General features: G+C 53.3%; 1 protein-coding gene across 4 annotated transcripts; it reads left to right on the forward strand.

Moving 5' to 3' along the window:
- Positions 1–650: 650 nt before the first annotated feature.
- Positions 651–7,163, forward strand: TNFRSF14 (TNF receptor superfamily member 14). Of its 4 annotated transcripts, none has more exons than XM_041772851.1 (9): positions 651–802; positions 1,806–1,967; positions 2,645–2,753; positions 3,219–3,344; positions 4,028–4,183; positions 4,353–4,443; positions 5,268–5,422; positions 6,348–6,417; positions 6,629–7,163. In XM_041772851.1, the coding sequence occupies exons 2-9, from the start codon at positions 1,899–1,901 to the stop codon at positions 6,741–6,743; spliced, it is 891 nt and encodes a 296-aa protein (XP_041628785.1). In that variant the 5' UTR covers positions 651–802; positions 1,806–1,898; the 3' UTR covers positions 6,744–7,163. The 4 variants fall into 4 exon arrangements, with proteins under 4 accessions (XP_041628785.1, XP_041628787.1, XP_041628784.1 ...); XM_041772850.1 differs by having other exon boundaries at positions 652–802; positions 5,262–5,422; XM_041772852.1 differs by having other exon boundaries at positions 653–802; positions 5,262–5,422; positions 6,348–6,379.
- Positions 7,164–19,889: the final 12,726 nt, after the last annotated feature.

The raw sequence follows: 19,889 nt of genomic DNA on the forward strand, positions 1-19,889 counted from the left end.
AGGGCCAGCAGTCCTTTGTGTTGCTGATGCCAAGTAGGGCACACCGTGGTGCCCGTGCAGGGTGGGGGCATCCCTGGGGTTTGCGGGGGCCTCGCGTGGGCTCCCAAGGCCCTGGGTCCCACCTGCCCCCTCCCTGCCTGGGAGGCTGGGCTGGTCATCCTGGGGACAGTGGTCAGGGGTGGACCTCACTTCTGAGCGCTGGGAGGCTTTGGCCCACAGGTCTGGGGGCAGTCCCCACTTCAGCCCCAGGACTTCATCCCTGCCTGCGTCCTTCCCTGGCACCCGGGCTGTCCCCCTCAGTGTCCCCTGGCAATGGGATTAGATAGTGACCCAGGGTACTGGTGCCAAGGTCAGGACAGGGAAGGGGCTCCAGGTCAATCTGGGATGGGTGACCAGCGATCAGTTCACTGAAGGGGGCAGTTCCTGGGTCTGAGGGGGTCCTGCCCTGAGGCCCGTGGAGCTGGACACGCACCTCAGTGTCGGCATGGGTCTGCTGGGAGGGAAGGGCCAGTTTGTTGATCTGTGGGGAAGTCAGAGGGTGCCATGCCCTCCTATCACATGAGCCACAGGGCTGAAATGTGACCATCACATGGGCCATGGGGCTGAAGTATGACGTGGGAGCCCCAGGGCTACGGGGGAGACTCCCTAGGACACTTCCCATTGGAGGCGCTAGCAGGGGTGCACTGCCTCTCACCAGCCTGCTGCCAGCCTCTTAGGGCACCCGGCATGCAGTGGTCCCCCACCTCTAAAGTGTCCACACCACCTCCAGCTCTGGGGACAGTGGTGGCATTGGGAAGCCCAGGTGAGGAGAGCCCCTTTGGGATGGGGAGGTCAGGGTTTGGGTCTGAGCAGTTGTACCCCAGACACTCTGGGCCATGACCCACCTGTGAAATGGGGGCAAGAATTAATCAGCTGGGCCCCCACCCAGTGACAGGGTGGGGGTGGGGTGTGAATACAGTGGTGGGGCTCAGAGAAAGTACAGTGTCGCCCCCCCCAATCATGGAGTTGGGGGGGACACTGAGGATGCTCTGCATCCCTCCAGCTCCCAGGGTCAGGGAGGTCACTCCCTTCCATCTCCCTCATGGTGGAGGCAGGGGGGTGGGGGGGCACCAAGGGAGCTCCGCCTCCCCCAGCTCTGGGTGGTCTGGGGAGAGACCCCTTCTGCAGAACTGTGCTCAGGATCCTGTAGGAGGAAAGCAGCCACCCCTATCCTGTATAGAGGTGGGGACACACCTGGAGGGCGCCGCATGGGAGACGTGGGAGATGGGGTTCTTCTGGAGGGACCCGTCATCCCACTTCGGGAGCTGAGACAGGAAGCAGGAGGGCTCCATTTGTAGCCTTGATGCCTGAGCCGTGGGGTGTGGGGGGCTGGCTCTGGGAGTGTGAGAGCCCAGACAGAAGGCAGGCAGATACATTTGGAGGGTGCGCCCAGCTCTATAGGAACCTTGGGGTGGGGGGTGCTGAGGGACAGGGGAGAGGCCAGGAGAACTTGCTCAGCCAGCACTTCGGGCTCCCTCAGTGGGACAGGAGGAACTGTGCCCCCCACCCCCACCCCCACTGAGGTCCCGCCTCCTGCCTCTGCATCCCCCTCCCCTTGCCTTGCACTTCTGCATCTGGTCACCTCCTGCCCTCTGCACAGCCAGCCCTGCAGCCCTCTCCCCCCTGCCACTGTGGGCTTCTGGGCCCAGGCAGGGCAGCTGGGCCTCAGCAAAGGCAGTTATTTTGGAGGCTGAGCTGAAGAATGTTGTAGAATGATAAGCCTTCTCATTGGACCACAAACACTTTCTCTTTCTCTTTCCATTTAGGGAAGTCAGGCTCTGGGCTGAGTGCAAGGTCGCTCTGCTGCTGTCAGGGGTCCTGAGACAGCAGCTGGGGAATGAGGGGTCCTGAAGGGGGACATGGGGCCTCTTCAAGGCTGGGAGCTGCCCCCCTGGAGCCAGGCCCCCAAGGCTGATGCCCTGAGCCAGGTGAGTGCCCTGAGTCTGTGTGTCCCTGTGTCTCAGCACTTCCTGTCATCCCCTCCTGCCTGCTGGGTGTGCTCCCTGCACCCTGCCCTGGGCCATAGCCACTTCCTGGCTCACTTGTGCCCTGTCCCCTCACTACCTGTAGCTCTTGGGTGGACTCAACCCCCTGCAACTTGTCCCCTGACCCCCGAGAGTCAAGAGTCTGTGAGCAGAGTGGCTTGAAGCCATACCCACTAACAGCGGAAATGCTCCTCTGTGGCCCTCTCCCCAACTGTCTCAGGGCCCCCACCACAGGAAAAGCAGGAGCTCAAGAGCCCACCCTTCTTCCCCTGCCTCTGCCGGCAGCTCAGTGCTTTTGACAAAGTCCTTATTTGTGCAGAGAGGGCAAACACAGGACCCTGCTCAGTAGGCGGCTAGCCCTGGCTCTAACTCCTCAGGAAGGCACCCACAGTACCAGACAGGATCAGCCCTGGAACCAGGGTCCCCCAGATAAACCCTGTCACCCCCAGGCCCAGAACCACCTGTCTCCCCACCAGGGCTATGGCTCCTCAGAGCTGTCCCTGCTCTGACCCTGCAGTTCCTCAAGGGTTGCTGCCGCCCCATTTCACAGGGGGAGAGCCTGGGGCCCCAGGGGCAGCCCTGGGACTGCTCCCCTGCAGTGCTGATCCTGTCTCCTGCAGGCCCTGTACCTCCTCCTCCTGGGGTCCCTCCCCTGGGCTCTGGCCACGGCCCCCTGCAAAGAGGAAGAGTATCCAGTAGGGTCCGAGTGCTGTCCCAAATGCAGCCCAGGTAGGTACGGTCCTGGAAGGACCCGTTCTGTGGGGCCGCCCAGGACAGCCCCTTCCCTGGCCAGGGGCTTATGCTTCAGCACCAGGGGCCAAGTGAAGCCCTGGAGGCAGGGGTACCAATGGGGGAGGGCTGAAACACCCTAAGCTTGGACTCTTCCCTCAAGCCCCTCACAACTGCACTGCACAGGCAGGTGGCCTGGGGGAGCCAGCCAGCCGGTTAGTGGCCAGAAGCTGGGGCACAGAGTGGGGACCGGGGCACAGTGGGCACAGGACCAGGAGGTCCTCACCTCTGTCCAGAACATTCCCACTGCCCCCAGAGCTGGCTCACTGGTAGGAGGCAGCAGGGGACCATGTATGGTGTGGGGTTCAGCAAGAGGGCTTTCTGTTCTGGGGGGGGTGTCATGCCCTCTGGGGGCTCCCGAAGGGTCCTAGTCGGGCCCGAGTGACGCAGCCCCTCTGGGTGCAGGTTACCGGGTGAAGGAGGCCTGTGGGGAGCTGACTGGCACGGTCTGTGCTCCCTGTGACCCGGGGACCTACACGGCCCACCTCAATGGCCTGAGCGAGTGTCTGCAGTGCCGAATGTGTGACCCAGGTGAGAGCACTGGCCGCAGCCACCACTGCACTCTGTCCCACTGCAGCCCTGCAGTGGCACACCCACATGGCCAGGACCAGGTGTGCCAGGCCCCACCCATCTGCAGGGTTCAGTGTCTGAACCCTTCCAGGGGACTTAGGCCTCTGTCCACACCTGTCTCTCCCTAGAGGCGGGTCAGCAGCTTCAGAAAAGCCTGTTAGCCGGGAACGTGTCTGAGGGACGGGACTTCATTATGGGTGGCCTAGGGCTGGGACCCATGTTCTGGGACTCACCCACGGCTGCCTGTGGTTCTCACTTCCTCTGTGGGCCCCGCCTGCCCTACTGAGGACACCCCCATCCTCCTGACCGCTGGCCCCTCCTCCATCTCCAGCGCTCTTCTGCTGCTGTTCATGCCCCTCAGATCCCCTTTGGACACCACCCTCCCCACGTCCAGCACCTGCAGGCACCGGGTTCGGGCTGAGCAGGGCGGGCACCTGACTGGGTCCTGGGGCAGGAGCAGAGTGGGACCCAGACACACACACCAGGGCTGCAGAGCTGGGCTGGGGGCCACTCACCGTCCATCCCCAGACCCCAGGCAGGAGCCCACAGGCCCACAGGTTCTTGGTCTCCTCCTGGGATGGGGTGCTCAGCACTGCCCAGGGCAGCCCCTGCGGCTGCTCTCAGCTCCTTCTCTTGGGTCCCAGCCATGGCCCTGGTGACCAGGCAGAAATGCTCCAGAACAGAGAATACTGTGTGCGCCTGTGCCCAGGGCCACTTCTGCATCAGTGAGAACGAGGACGACTGTGTGGAGTGCCGTCCCCACACGCCCTGCAAACCTGGACAGAGGGTAGTGGCCAGAGGTGAGCCAAAGACCCCATGCTCTCTCTGCTCAGCAGCAGGGCCACCTGGTCCCTGGTACCCCCTGGAGAGCCAGACCCCAGACCCCAGGCCCCAGCCTGTGGGGAGAAGCCCAGCTCCCCTCTGGGCTCCAGCCCCTGTATCCCCTCTGCCAGCCTTGTTGTTTTTCAGGCACCAAGCAGAGGGACACGATGTGTGAAGACTGCCCTCCTGGGACCTTCTCACCCAATGGGACCCTGGAGCAGTGCCAGCCCTGGACCATGTAGGTGATCCTGGGGTGGTGTCAGTGCCCATGTCCCCGGGAGGAGCTCCTCCACGCTGCCCTGGCAGATGAGGGCTGCCCAGCCGCAGAGACCCCAAGGCTCCGCTCTGCTGCTCCCCATGGCCAGACGGCATCCAGCAGGGCACCTGCTTGGACCCTGTGGCCCTCACACCCCTTCACACTAGCTGACACCTGATAGTCAGCAGATGCAAGTTCCCTGAGGCCAAGGATGGACCTTCTGTCCTGGGACAGATCTTGAGGGACGGTGCTGCTAGATTCTGGGTCCCCTGGGGTGTCCCCAGATGCCAGGCTGTAGGGGGTCCCAGTGGATGTGGAGTCAGGGGGAGGCTAGCAGGGAGGTTTTCCAAAGTGAAGATCCCCTGCATAACCATCCCCGGGGCCCAGGGACAGCTTGGGTGCTCCGTGTCCCTGGGGAGAGTCTGGGGTGACCAGATGTGGCCGCTGTAGGGCAGCCAAAGCGTCCCCTCTCGCCATCCTGACTCCCCCAGGTCTGTCCCTCTGGGTGGCACACTGGCCCTGAAGGGTGTCCCCCCCTGACCAGGGCTCTCTCTGCCCAGTCTCCTCTGGCGCATCCCTGTCCCTGTCTCCTCTCTGTGCATCCCTGTGTTCCCACCTCATCCTTCCCTCGTCTCCCCAGAGCAGTGAGACTTGAAGATGGACGTGAGTTCCCCACCCGGAGCTGGAGCAGATTTACTGGGCAGCTGCCTTCACCTGCTGGAGCACCCCTGGGTCTGAGGGGGTGCAGGCCAGCGGGGGCGCCCGGGATGCTCCCTGTCCTCTGCATGGCTCTCTCCTAGGTGCAGCGGCCCTTTTCAGCGGGAAGCACATGCTGGGACCAGCAGCTCCGATGTCACATGCTCCTCCTGGGGCCCTCCCCTTATGAGCAGTTTCCTTGGTATATTTGTGCTCCTTGTCCTCATAAGCCTCTGCTTTTGGATGAAACGTAGAAGGCCGCATGGTGAGCAGTCCATCTCCGAGGCCCTCAGCCTGTCCCGCAAATGGGGGGAGGCGGCCCCCAGGAGCATCTCCAGGATTCCTGGGCTCCTCTGGTGGGCTGTTGACAGTCTGGAGACGTGGGCGTCCTGATGTCATGGGATCACCAGAGTGGGGGGCCGGGAGGTCAGTATCCCCTGTTCCAGGAGCCCTTTGCTGCCCCTATACTCACTCCCCACCTTGGACTTGGAGGCCCTGTCTGCCCCCAGGGGCAGAGGAGCACCAGGCAGGCTGCACGGAGTAGAGGGAGCATGGAGATGGTGCGGGAGGGCAGCAGTGACCCTGCCACAGGCAATGCTGAGACCCCCTGAGGGGCCCACTTACGTGCCTGCCTCCACATCTGGCCAGGCCCTGGCTCTGTAGGCCCAGCTCTGGCCCTTGAGGGCCCCGGCTATGCCCCATAGGGAGTAGGCACTCAGCAAAGTCGTCCGAATGGGAAAGGATGGCCACCTTCTCGGACTACTGTCAGCTTGTGTGTCCTGGGTCCTCACCCTGGGGCCCAGGCTGCAGGCAGGTCTCGGGGACCCAGGCTCTGAGAGGGTGGCAATGGCCAGTGTTCTTTCTCACCGGATTCTGGGGCACCTGCTCCCTGAGGGGGGGACCCTCCTCTGTGAAGCGTTTGCTCCCTGTCCCTGGATGACCATCACACTGGAGTGACTTAGGGACAAGGTTTGGTGGCTAGGGACTTGGGCAGGAGGAGCTCCATGTTGTCACAGGTCCTGGGCCCCGCAAGGGACAAGTCCAGCAAGCAGCCCTGTCCACATGGGTCTGGCCTGTGTCCCAGAGGGCCCCTGTCTCATGGAAGGCCCCACAGTGAGAAACTGGGAGCTCAGGTCTGAACCCATGGCTGTGAGGCCCACTCCATGTGACACAATGTCTCTGTCTTTCAGAGAGATCCACCAAGCCAAGAACCTTTCAACAGGTATTACTGGTCATCTCACTCGCCCTGACCCACTGGAGGTGATGCTGTTGGGGTGGGTGGGGGTCCCTATTCTCAGAGGGCCTGAGTCCTTGGTATGAGGCCAAGCCAACTTGGGGAGGAGGCCATAGTCCTCCCCTTAGAAACCCAACATGACCCCGAGCACCACAAAGTTCCTGGGCTGGGCGCAGGGTGTGGTCTTCATGCTGAATTTCTCCAGCTGGACACATAGGGGGATCCTGTGTCATCCAGGTCCCGCAGGCCCCACCGGACGTCACCACAGTGGCCATGGAGGAGACAGCATCCATGCCCCCTGCGGGGGTATGACCCACTCACTGATGGACAGCTCCAGGATGCAGATGTCTGAGCCACCTTGGGCCATGCCTGCTGGGAGCTGCCAGGCCCCCCAAGGGCAGAATGGGGGTCGTCCCTGGGCGTGCTTCACACTCCTGAAGCAGAGGGAGACTGGCCACTGCTCAGGGGGACTTTGGGGGCCCCACATGTCTCCCATTAATTTCATGAGGGGCCCAGAGCCCTCCCACGTGAAGACACAGCCACTAGCCACTCTTGGGACCAAGCCCACTCTCCCAGCCCCCTGAGCCTCAGTTTGCTCATCTGTAGGATGGGCCTGCTGGCACCTACCTCATGGCTGGGGTGACACTGGACAGACCACGAATGCAGTGCATGAATGACTGTTCCACTGGGAAGGGATTTCTAAATTGGAGCTGTGTTTGCTCAACAAATTAAAATTGGTTTTTAACTTTTCATTAAAACATATACTTCGGAAGATGCTTTGAGAGCATGTGAGTATCCTGTGTCTCCCGAAACTTCTACACACTGAAGAGTTTTGCCCGAACGGTGAGTTTCTTGGGTTTCCAGTGGGTGGTGTGGGTCCCACTTTCCGTGCTGCCAAGGCAGTGTCCATGGAACGGAAGAGCTTCCCTGGACCTTCAGCCTGTCCCACCATGGCTCTCGCTTCCTATTTCTTTTTCTTTCTTTCTTTTTTAATTTTTAATTTATTTATTTGAGAAACAGAGAGAGAGGCAGAGACACAGGCAGAGGGAGAAGCAGGCTCCATGCAGGGAGCCTGATGTGGGACTTGATCCCGGGTCTCCAGGATCATGCCCTGGGCTGAAGGCGGCGCTAAACCGCTGTGCCACCTGGGCTGCCCACGCTTCCTATTTCAGCAGTGCATTCTAACTGTCATTATTTCGAGGCTCACTGGGTCCCAGATTTGTTTTACTGAGGCCCTTCAACTCATTTCTTTTTTTTTTTTTTTTTTAATTTTTTAAAAAAATTTATTTATGATAGTCACACAGAGAGAGAGAGAGAGAGAGAGAGAGAGGCAGAGACATAGGCAGAGGGAGAAGCAGGCTCCATGCACCGGGAGCCCGACGTGGGATTCGATCCCGGGTCTCCAGGATCGCGTCCTGGGCCAAAGGCAGATGCCAAACTGCTGCGCCACCCAGGGATCCCCCTTCAACTCATTTCTGATACACAGTCCCTACTGTGTTCCCTGAGAATCCTCAGCCCAGTGACATCTCAGGGAAGGCAAGCATAGCAGGCCCACACGTTGGCTTCTAAGTCACTTTCCATCAAAACCACTGCTGTGAATCCAGAACTCCTAGAACATCCTAGAACTCTCCCTGACCCAGGGCAGAGGCCGGGGCCATGGGAAGGGCTCTCATGCCCAAGGATGGGCTCGCAGGGAAGCTCCCTTCATACAACATTCTCAGCGCTGGATGTGGCCACACAGGTGCATCAGCCCAAAGAACCCCCAGGGGGACCCACCTGAGGGTCATGTCCAAGTCCACTGACATCTGTTCCTGCCTGCCCACGGCCACTGTGGCCAGCACTGCACCTCATCCCAGCGTCTCAATGGCACGAGGCAGGTGGCGAGGCCCACCATGAAGCCCTGGTGCACCCAACCAGCGCATCCGGCCAGGTGCCCTTGGCTCACCTCTGTAGGCTGACAGCCAGGTTCACCAAGAAGGACTCTTAGATTTCAGCATAGGAGGTGCTAGCACAGTCACGCAGTCACGTCACAAGCACTTCGTCCCCTTTGAAAGCACCACAGAATCGAAACATGACATCCCCCAAAGCATATTTTTACTAATAGCACATGCAGTGAATCGGCTCTGACCCTTTACCAGTTTCGGCCCCTTTACTCCTGTGTATTTTCTGCACCAATTTGAACAGGCACCTTTTCGGAGAAACACAGATTCAGGATTTTCACATGGCTACCAAGGAGATACCTGAAGGATTCCCGAGGCCAGTGCAGAGCCTCAGTCAGGAGTCAGGAATACAGGTGGGGGGAGGCGACACGGGGTGGGGGGGACATAGGTGGAGAGTGCTCAGCAGCAGCGTAAGCCCACCATGTGGGCCCTGTCCACATCACACATCCCTGACGGAAGCGTCCTTGGTGCTTTGATCCATGTACTTATTGTGTGCTCCTCAGACTCAGCCCAACTTTGCCAATCATGGGGTTGAACTGGTTAGAGGTTTCTGGAGGGATGCCATGGGGCAGGGTAGGATAGGCTGGTCCCTACCCCAAGGGGCTCAACCTGCAGTCTCACCCTGAGCTTGCCAGGCCCACCTCCCTACCTCGCAAGCCCTTCCCCACCCTGCCCTCCTCTGAGCCCTGAGCACTCTGTGGTTGCCCACCCCATGGGACCACTTCATCCCTGTCTGATTCTGCTTCCACGCCTACCTCCTGCAGCTCCTCCCTGGGCCCCTGTCTTGGGGAGAGGAGCAGGCCCACTCAGGCCAGCGATCCTGGGTCTGAGAGGGCAGAGTTCTCCCCTCCCAGCACCCATCCCTCCCACCAGCAGCAGGCTCCAGTGCCCTGCCAGCTGGTGGGTCCTCTCTGCAGCTGAGCTGACGCAGGTGGGAGACAAGGCAGGAGTCACCTTGGAGGAGCCCCAATCCTGGAGCTGCCCCCCTGGGGGTCCCACCTGGGGAAACTGGGAGTGAGGTTGCTGGGGTCATGCCTCCCTGCTCTCGCAGTCCCTGGGCTCAGTCCTGAGCCCTTCCCTTCCAGCACTGGGGCAACACTGAGCCCCATGCCTCTGGTGAATGTGCTCTTGTCAGGCAGCTCTGGGTTCTGAGGGGTAGGGGACCTGGTGCCCAGGGGAGGGGACTTCTTCCTGGAACACAGGTTTCTGCTGAACCTGGCACTCTGGCCGCCAGCTGGTCACATGGGAACCCTGAACAAGAGGCCAGTGAGAAAGAGAGCAGTCTGGGTCCTGGTGGGCATCCTGGACGCTGATTAAGAAGTCTTTCCTGGCACCCAGGCAGTCCTCATGCTTCCTTCAGAACTGTGGGTCTGGCACACAGAGTGGACAAGTGCCCCTGTGGTAACGTCCTAGAACTCTCCCTGACCCAGTATGGTTATGTGGGAGGGGAGGAGTGACCCCAGGAACCTTCTGCGCCTGCAGGAGGGGCTGGAGATCCATCCAGGAATCAGGTGGTGCTCGTGGCCAGCCCTGCCAGCAGCCTGCCCAGGCCTGCCCTCTGCTGACGGGCTGGCCACGTAGGGCAGGGAGGGACTGCGCTGGTGGTTTGCTGCAGACCTCATGGGAACAGGCCAGGCTTGCAGGCGGATGCTACTACTTCACTACTGCCCAGGGAGGAAAGAAAGCTTCCTCCTACCCGCAAAGGCCCAAACAATGAGGGATGTCCCACCTAGCCAGTGAGGGACAGTCCCAGCCCAGCCAATGAGAAGCCACTACACTTCAGTCTCTGCTTCCTTGAAAGGGACTTTTTGTTTCGAAGAGCCTCCCAGATCTTGCTCTCCTCTAGGAAAGAGCTGCTCTGCCTTTGCTTCTGCTTTGCTCTTTGCATTTGTTAGGGCTTTGCTGTAGCTTGCTTATCACAGAGTGCTGTTCCCAAATAAACCCATTTTTGCTTCAAAAATAACTGGCAGTTTTATTTTTTAACGTTAACAACCGACTGAATCAACAAGGCTTGAATGCACACTGGTAAACAACTGAAACTCAAAAAATGAACAAAATTAGATTTCAAATGAATAAAACCACCACCAAGAAAAGAAAAACTAATCTATGCAACTTTGGAGAATGGTATTTGGACTAATGGAAAAAATAAGTATAAGCAAATGCTGAGTGGGCAGGATTCTTGTAATGGCAGCAATCATGAGACAATGGTCTGTGTCTTCTAGGACTGAGCCAGTGAGCAAATATGTTCTGGACAAAGGGGGCCGGGTTCCTGTCAGGAACAGAGGAGGATGCACACTGTGGTTTGTCTAGAACTGGTGCTCTTGGTGTGAACTTGAGTTTATGTGTCTCTCAGTGAATGTGTGCATGCGATATACATGAATGTAGGGAGGTCCGAGTACATACTTCCTAAATCATTCTCTATGAAATCCTTAAAGCAATGACACTGCAGTGACAATTAGCACCCCCACTCATGTTGGGTTCTAAAACCCATTCTCTGGGACAGAGAGGTAAGATGGTGGAGGAGTAGGGGACCCTAATTTCATCTGGTCCCTGGAATTCAGCTAGATAGCTGTCAAATCATTCTGAACACCTGCGAACTCAACCAGAGATCTAAGAAAAAAATTGCTGCAATTCTACAAATAGGAAACACAGAATGACCTTTTTTTGGAAACACAGAATAACAAGACAGAAGAACTCACCCCAAAAAAAGAGAATAAGAGGGAGTGCCGAGTGCCAGGGATTTAAGCATTGCGGATACAAGGAAGATGTCAGAACTAGAATTCAAAACAATGATTATAAAGATCCTAACTGAGCTTGAAAAAAAGGATAAAAGTCACTAGAGAGTCCCTTACTGTAGAAATAAAAGATCTAAAATCTAATCAGTTTGAAATAAAAAAGGCTATTAAAGAGATGCTAGCACAAATGGAGACTCTGTTAGGATAAACAAGGCAGAAGAGAGAGTCTGTGATCTAGAAGACAAAATGATGGAGAATAAAGAAACCGGGAAAACAAGAGATAAACAACCACTGGATCATGAAGGGAGGATTTGTGAGATCAGTAAGATCATAAGCAGAACAATATTTGAATAATTGGAATCCCAGAGGAAGAGGAAAGTGGGGGAGTGGTCAGAAGGTATATTGGAGCAAATTATAGCAAAGAACTTCCCTAATCTGGGGAAGAAAACTGCATTCAAGTCCAGGAGGCACAGAGACCCCCCCTCAAAATCAGTAAAAATAGGTCAACACTGTAATATATAATAATGAAGCTTGAAAATCTCAGAGACAAAGAGAAAATCATGAAAGCAGCTCAGGACAAGAGGTTGGTAACCTATAAGGGTAGAAACATTAGACTGGCAGCACACCTGTCCACAGAGACCTGGCAGGGAGAAAGGGCTGGTATGATATATTCAGGGTGCTAAATGAGAGAAATATGCAGCCAAGAATAATTTGTCCAGCAAGGCTGTCATCTGGAATGGAAGGAGAGATAAAGAGCTTCCAGGACAAACAGAAACTAAAGGAATCTGTGATCAAACTAGCCCTGCAAAAAATATAAAAAGGGGGATTCTTTCAGCAAAGAGAGAGCCCAAAAGTAACCAAGACCAGAAAAGAACAGAGATAGTCTACAGAAAAACGGTCTTTATAGGTAATAAAATGGCACTAAATTCATATCTTTCAATAGTTACTCTGAATGTAAATGGGCTAAAATGTTCCAGTCAAAAGGCTCAGTGTATCAGACTGGATAGAAAAATAAGAACCATCCATATGCTGTCTGCAAAAGACTCATTTTAGACCCAAGGACACCTCCAGACTGAAACTGGAGGTAGAGACCATGTATCATGCTAATGGACCTCAAAAGAAAGCTGGGGTGGCAATCCTTATATGAGACAAATTAGATTTTAAACCAAAGACTGAAATAAGAGACAAAGAAGGACACTATATCATAATTAAAGAGTCTACCCAATGAGAAGATCTAACAATTGTAAATATTTATGCCTCTAACATGGGAGCCGCCAATTATATTAACCAATTAATTAAAAAATTAAAGAAACTCATTGGTAATAATACATTAATCATAGGGGACTTTAACTCCCCAGTCACCGCAATGGACACATCATCTGAACAGAAATCAACAAGGAAATAAGGGCTTTGAACAGCACACTGGACCAGATGGACTTCACAGAGGTAGTCAGAGCTTTTCACTATAAAGCAACAGATTACACATTCTTCTCGAGTGCACATGGAACATTCTCCACTGTAGATGAGATTCTGGGTCACAAATCAAGTCTCAATCAGTACCAAAAGATTGGGATCATTCCCTGCATATTCTCAGACCACAATGCTTTAAAACTGGATCTCAAAAAAACAAACAAACAAAAACAAAACAAAACAAAACAAAACAAATAAAACTGGATCTCCATCACAAGAGGAGATTTGGAAAGGACGCAAATACATGGAGGCTAAAGAGTGTCCTACTAAAGAATGAATGGGTCAACCAGGAAAATAAGGAGGAATTTAAAAAATTCATGGAAACAAATGAAAATGAAAGCACACTGTTCAAAATCTTTGGGATGCAGCAAAGGTGGTCCTCAGAGGGAAGTATATTGCAATACAAGCCTTTCTCAAGAAACAAGAAAAGTCTCAAATTCAAAAACTAACCTACATCTCAAGGAGCTGGAGAAAGAACAGCAACTGAAGTCTAAACCCAGCAGGAAAAGAGAAATAATAAAGATTGGAGCAGAAATCAATGAAATAGAAGCCAAAAAGAACACTATACTAGATCAACAAAACTGAGAGCTGGTTCTCTGAAAGAATTAATAAGATTGATAAACTCTTAGCCAGAATTACCAAAAAGGAAAAGAGAAAGGACCCAAAATAATAAATTCGTGAGTGAAAGAGGAGATATCACAACCAACACTGAAAAAATATGAACAATTATAAGAATATATTTTGAGAAATTATATGCCAACAAATTAGACAATCTGGAAGAAACAGATGCATTCCTAGAGATGTGTAAACTACCAAAACTGAAATAGGGAGAAATAGAAAACCTGAACAGACCCATAACCAGCAAGGAAACTGAAGTCGTAATAAAAAATCTCTGAATAAGTGTCCAGGGAAATTCAACCAAACGTTTAAAAAAAATTAATACCTATTCTTCTGAAGCTACTTCAAAAAATATAAATGGAAGGAAAACTTCAAAACTCATTCTATGAGGCCAGCATTACCTTGATCTCAAAACCAGACAAAGATCCCACCAAAGAGGAGAATTACAGATCAATATCTCTGAAGAACATGGATGCAAAAATTCTCACCAAGACACTAGCTTGTAGAATCCAACAGTACATTACGAGGACTGTTCACCACAACCAGGTGGGATTTATTCCTGGGCTGCAGCTGGCCCAATATCTGCAAATCAATCAGTGTGATACTCTACATTAATAAAAGAAAGGACAAGATTCTCTTAATGGATGCAGGAAACGCATTTGACAAAATACACCATCCTTTCTTGATAAAAACTTTCCACAGTGTAGAGATAGAGGAAACATACCTCAATATCATAAAAGCCATCTATGAAAAGCCCACAGCGAATATCATTCTCAAAGGGGAAAAACTGAGAGCTTTTCCCCTAAGGTCAGGAACACGACAGGGATGCCCGGTCTCATCACTGTTGTTCAACATAGTACTAGAGGTCCTGACTCAGCAATCAGACAACAAAAAGAAACAAAAGGCTCCCAATTGGGAAAGAAGAAGTCAAACGCTGTCTCTTTACAGATTACATGATCCTCTATGTAGAAAATTCAGAAGACTCCACCCCAAAATGCTACAACTCATACAGGAATTCAGCAACGTGGCAGGATACAAAATCAATGCATTTCTATACACTAACAATGAGACAGAAGAAAGAGAAATTAAGGAATAAATCCCATTTACAACTGCACCAAAACCATAAGATACCTAGGAATAAACCTAACCAAAAGGTAAAGGATCTGTACTTTAATAACTACAGAACACTGTTGAAAGAAATTGAGGAAGACACAAAGATATGGAAAAACATTCCATACTCAAGATTGGAAGAATAAATATTGTGAAAATGTCTATGCTACCCAGAGCAATCTACACATTCAGTGTAATCCCCATCAAAATACCATCAAGCATTTTTCACAGAGCTGAAATAAATAATCCTAAAATTTGCATAGAACCAGAAAAGATCCTGAATAGCCAGAGGAATGCTGAAAAAGAAAACCAAAGCTAGTGGCATTGCAATTCAGGACATCAAGCTCTATTACAAAGCTGTGATCATCAAGACAGTGTGGTACTGGCACAAACACAGACATACAGATCAATGGAACAGAATAGAAAATCCAGAAATGGGCTCTCAACTCTATGGTCAACTCATCTTTGACAAAGCAAAGCAAGAAAGGATATCCAATGGAAAAAAGACAGTCTCTTCAACAAATGGTTTTGGGAAAACTGGACAGCCACATGCAGAAGAATGAAACTGGACCATTCTCTTACGCCATACTAAGATAAACTCAAAATGGATGAAAGACCTAAATGTGAGACAAGAATCCATTAAAATCCTAGAGGACAATATAGGCAACAATCTCTGTAACCTTGGCCACAGGAATTTCTTGCTAGACATGTCTCTAGAGGCAAAGGAAACAAAAGCAAAAATGAACTATTGGGGCTTCATCAAGATAAAAATCTTCTGCACAGCAAAGGAAACAGTCAACAAAACCAAAGGACAACCTACAGAAAGGGAAAAGATATTTGCAAATGACATACCAAATAAAAGGTTAGTATGCAAGATCTTAAAGAACTTATCAAATTTAACACCCAAAAAACAAATAATCCAGACAAGAAATGGGCAGAAGACATGAACAGACATTTCTCCAAAGAAGACCTACACGTGGCCAAAAGACACAGGAAAAATGCCCTGCATCACCTGTCATCAGGAAATACACATCAAAACCACAATGAGATACCATCTCACACCAGTGAGAATGGCGAAAATTAACAAGACAGGAAATGACAGGCATTGGCGAGGAAGCAGAGAAAGGGGAGTTCCATGACACTATTGGTGGGAATGCAAGCTGATGCAGCCACTCCAGAAAACAGGGTGGAGGTTTCCAAAAGGTTAAAAATACAGCTACCCTAGGACCCAGTACTTACATAACTAGGTATTTACCCAAATGATAGAAACACAGGAATTGGAAAGGGCACCTGCACCCCAATATTCATAGCAGCAATGTCCATAATAGCCAAACTGTGGAATGAGCCCGGATGTTTATCAATGGAAATGGATAAAGAAGAGGTGGTCTGTATATACAATAGAATATTACTTGGGCTTCAAGGGACGAAATCTTTTTTTTTTTTTTTTTTTTTTTTTTTTTTTTTCAAGGGACGAAATCTTGCCATTGCAACAATGTGGATGGAACTCTAGGGTACTAAGCTGAATGAAATAAGTCAATCAGAGAAAGTCAAATACTATATGACTTTACTTACATGTGGAATTTAAGAAACAAAACAGATGAACATAGGATGGAAGAAAAAATAAAATAAGATGAACATAGAGAGGGAGGCAAACCATAAGAGATGCTGAATTCTAGGAAACACACTGAAGGTCACTGGAGGGGAGGTGGGTGAGGGGATGGGGTCATTGGGTGATGGGCAGGAAGGAGGACACGTGATGGGATGAGCACTGGGCATTACATGCAATTGATGACTCACTGACCTCTACCTCTGAAACGAATAATACATTATATGTTAATTGAATTTAAATTAAAAAAATTAAATTAAAAAAATCCATGGTCTATAAAAATAATTTGGATTTCTTGAAAAATGTCTGCTCCCAGGACTGGGGCTGGGCAAGAAGCAGATGAGCCAGGAACATCCTGTTGGGCCAGGAATTATGGATTGATAGCGATATTGTAAAAAAAAAAAAAAAAAAAAACAACAAACTCCATAGACCAGTGTCAAGGGTCTCTGGCTGGAAAAATTTGGACAACTTGAAAACCAAAATATATGAGTAGTGGATTAAAAGTCAGTGAATAAAACTGGAACCATGAAGTCCTCCATGATGCCAATGCATGATGGATGCATGAATGAATAAACGCAAGGAGAATTCTCTTGCTTCCAGTGGAATGCCATCATCAGCCAAGACAAGCAATCAAAAATAGAACAATTACATAGCCTGAAAGCATCTCCTCCAAACATGCTCGTCTCATCGATGCATGCTATCCTGAAAGTTTTGAGAGATACGGGATATTTACATGCTCTCAAGTCATCCTGCCGATGTATATTATTTAAAAATATTTTATTTTATTTATTTGGGAGATGAAATGAACACAAGCACGCGAGCAGGGGGGAGGGAGAGGGAGAAGCAAAGCAGACTCCCCGCTGCTCAGGTTGCCCTATTCATGGCTCTGATCCCATGACTCTGAGACCATGTCCTGAGCCAAAGGTAGATGCTCAAAGTATCCTTTTAGATGACAAATTAAAAACCAATCTAATTTGTTGAGCAAACACAACTCCCATTTAGAAACCACTTCCAAATGTGACAGTCATTCATATCATGCTGCATTTATGTCCCTCCAGTGTCACCCAACCCATGGTATGTACACACAAGCCTGTCCTACAGATGACTAAGCTGAGGCTCAGAGGACCGGGGGTGAGCAGGGCTTAGAGCCAGAGGGTCTTGTGGCCCCCAGAGGAACACTTCAGCTGCTGGTGGATATTGTCTTCTGTCAATCTGCGCCCCCATACTATGGGATCAGGGGATGGGGTGCAGGAGGCTGAGTCAGTCCAAGAGCTATGGCAGTGGGGGGAGAGAGAGCCCACAGGAGCCAGGAGGTGGCTATGACCTGGGGCAGTGTGCAGGGAGCACACCCAGGGGTCAGAAGGGGATGCTAGGAAATGCTGAGTCACATGGAAACACAGGCTCAGGGGACTCACCTGGCTCAGGGCATCAGCCTTAGGGGCCTGGCTCCAGGGAGGCAGCTCCCAGCCTCGAAGAGGCTCCATGTCCCCCTTCAGGACCCCTCATTCCCCAGCCGCTGTCTCAGGACTCCTGACAACAGGTCAAGCTTGCACTCAGCCCAGGACCTGACTTCTCTAAATGGAAAGGGAAAGAGAAAGTGTCCGTGGACCAATGAGGAGGCTTATTGTTCTAGAACATGTCCTCAGCTCAGTCTCCAAAATAAACTGCCTTTGCTGTGGCCCAGCTGCCCTGCCTGGGGCCAGGAGCCCACACTGGCTGTGGGGAGAGGGCTGTAGGGCTGGCTGTGCAGAGGGCAGAAGGTGACCAGATGCAGAAGTGCAAGGCAAGGGGAGAGGGATGCAGAGGCAGGAGGCGGGGCCTCAGTGAGGGTGGGGGTGGGGGTGGGGGTGGCACAGTTCCTCCTGCCCCACTGAGGGAGCCCGCAGTGCTGGCTGCACAAGTTCTCCTGGCCTCTCCCCTGTCCCTCAGCACCCTCCACCCCAAGGTTCCTGTAGAGCTGGTCGCCCAGCCCAGGTTGACCTGGAGCCCCTTCCCTGTCCTGACCTTGGCACCAGTACCCTGGGGTCACTACCTAATCCCATTGCCAGGGGACACTGAGGGGGACAGCCCGGGTGCCAAGGAAGGACACAGGCAGGGGTGAAGTTCCGGGATTGGAGTGGGGACTGCCACCAGACCTGTGGGCCAAAGCCTCCCAGCGCTCAGAAGCGAGGTCCACCCCTGACCACTGTCCCCAGGATGACCAGCCCAGCCTCCCAGGTAGGGAGAGGGCAGGTGGACCCAGGGCCTTGGGAGCCCACACGAGGCCCCCGCAAACCCCAGGGATGCCCCCACCCTGCACGGGCACCACGGTGTGCCCTACTTGGCATCAGCAACACAAAGGACTGCTGGCCCTTTCTCATTCCACACGGTCACTGGAAACCATTTTACAGAGAAATCACTGAACGGGGGAGTCCAGCGGTGGTTGTGCGGCCACGTTGCCATAATGGACACTCCCAGGCCTGAGATGTGCCTCAGGCCCCACTGGCTCATTCATCCAGCAGCACTTCCAGGGGGCAGCTCTGTGTCACCTGCAGGTCCTGCCGGGACCCTCCAGGGGACCTTCCCTCTGCTGTGTGGCCTGGGGGCCCGCCAGGACGGGCGGCTGCTCCCCTCCTATCTCTGTGCCTCACCCTCAGGCCACGGACGTCCCCAGAGTACTTTCTGGGAGCTGGAGCCAGGCAGAGAAGGAAGGGGTGACACCCCGTGTCCCCATGGGAACAGGCTGTAACCGTCCCGTCTCCAGGGTGCTTGCTGTGGGCCAGCCGAGCCTCAGGGCTCCAGGGGCGGGGAAGAGAGAGGTTAGGTGGCCCGTCCAGGGCCACTGGGGACATGGCTGCTCCGTGGCTGTGCCGTGCTCGAAGCCCCCAGCCTGGCTCCGGGTTGGGCCTCCAGGGTGTCCCAGTCACTGCTGCAGAGTGGGGCAGGGGGTGTGCAGGACAGTCAGGTTGTCCGCTCGGGGGCCCTGGGTGGAACTAGCTGAGCCAGGGCGACCCTGGAGATGGTCTGCTGCTGCCCCTCCTGGCTCCAAGAGGCCAGAGGACGTGCCTGATGCTTGTCAGCCCGCGAGCCGAGGCTGTCCCGTGCCCGCTGGGACAGAGGAGTCCCCGTGAGCGCCTGCAGTCCTGAAACAATGAGCAGCATCCGGGAACGAGGCATGCAGGGGGCCGCTGTCTGGTGTGACTCTGACCTGGACTGGGCCTGTGTGTGAGACCCTGCCTGTGCCATGGGCATTTGGTGCCACCCAGGGGGAGAGGCTGGGACTCGGGGGGCTGGGGGTGGAGCCCCCAAGGCCGGGGCTGCTGTCCATCTCTGCTGGTCTCCTTCCTGCCTTCCAGATCAGGATATGAATGCTCTGTGACAGGAAGGGGTGAGGCTAGGCTCCTGTGCTGCCATCTGGAGCTCCAGCCACCACTGACCTTCAACCTCCCAGACCTGTAAGAAGGGAGCAGGACCCCTCTGGGTGCCGTCCTCCCCCTGTACCAGGTGTCCCATGACATACTGGGCAGTGTCAGTGGTGGTCGGTGCGGGGGGCACTCTCTCCAAACCTGGAGTGGGGGGGGTGGCAGGGGCAGGTCCCCCAGCGGTCTATGGGCCCTGGGCAGCGAGGTTGAGAGCAGATGCACAGACGTGGTGGTGAGCGGGGGTGGGGTGGGGGGTGTCCACTCAGATGACTGTTTCCTGAGTCAAGTCGCCCATTCTCAGGCCTTCATCCTAGCTCCAGGTAATGGCAGGTGCGACAGGGCGGTGGTCAGCAATAAACAAGACAACGTCTGGAGGCACCTGGCAAAATGTTCTTATTTCTTTTGGGTCCATGATGCCCAAAGATGGGGGCTTAAGAGAAGCTATTTCGCTCGCAAGAAATTGTCAGTATTTTATGATTAAGGCCAAGGCGCATATGTAATTTGAAAAAGGATGCATTCGTAGGGATTTTAAAGCTGAAGTAAGAGCAGGGGTCAAGGCTAAGCCCTGCTAAGGCCTGGTGCTCCTCCGCCAGTAGGGCGGCCGCGGGTGGGGGCGGG

This window comes from Vulpes lagopus, chromosome 10 (assembly GCF_018345385.1).
Source record: "Vulpes lagopus strain Blue_001 chromosome 10, ASM1834538v1, whole genome shotgun sequence".
Classification (NCBI taxonomy): Eukaryota; Metazoa; Chordata; class Mammalia; order Carnivora; family Canidae; genus Vulpes; species Vulpes lagopus.

Bases quoted from the DNA above. Each gene is read 5' to 3' on its own strand.
- TNFRSF14 (XM_041772850.1), top strand. From the start codon at position 1,899: ATGGGGCCTCTTCAAGGCTGGGAGCTGCCCCCCTGGAGCCAGGCCCCC. The intron at 1,968-2,644 runs GTGAGTGCCCTG...TGTCTCCTGCAG, and splicing joins AGGCTGATGCCCTGAGCCAG to GCCCTGTACCTCCTCCTCCT. The intron at 5,423-6,347 runs GTGAGCAGTCCA...TCTGTCTTTCAG, and splicing joins GAAACGTAGAAGGCCGCATG to AGAGATCCACCAAGCCAAGA.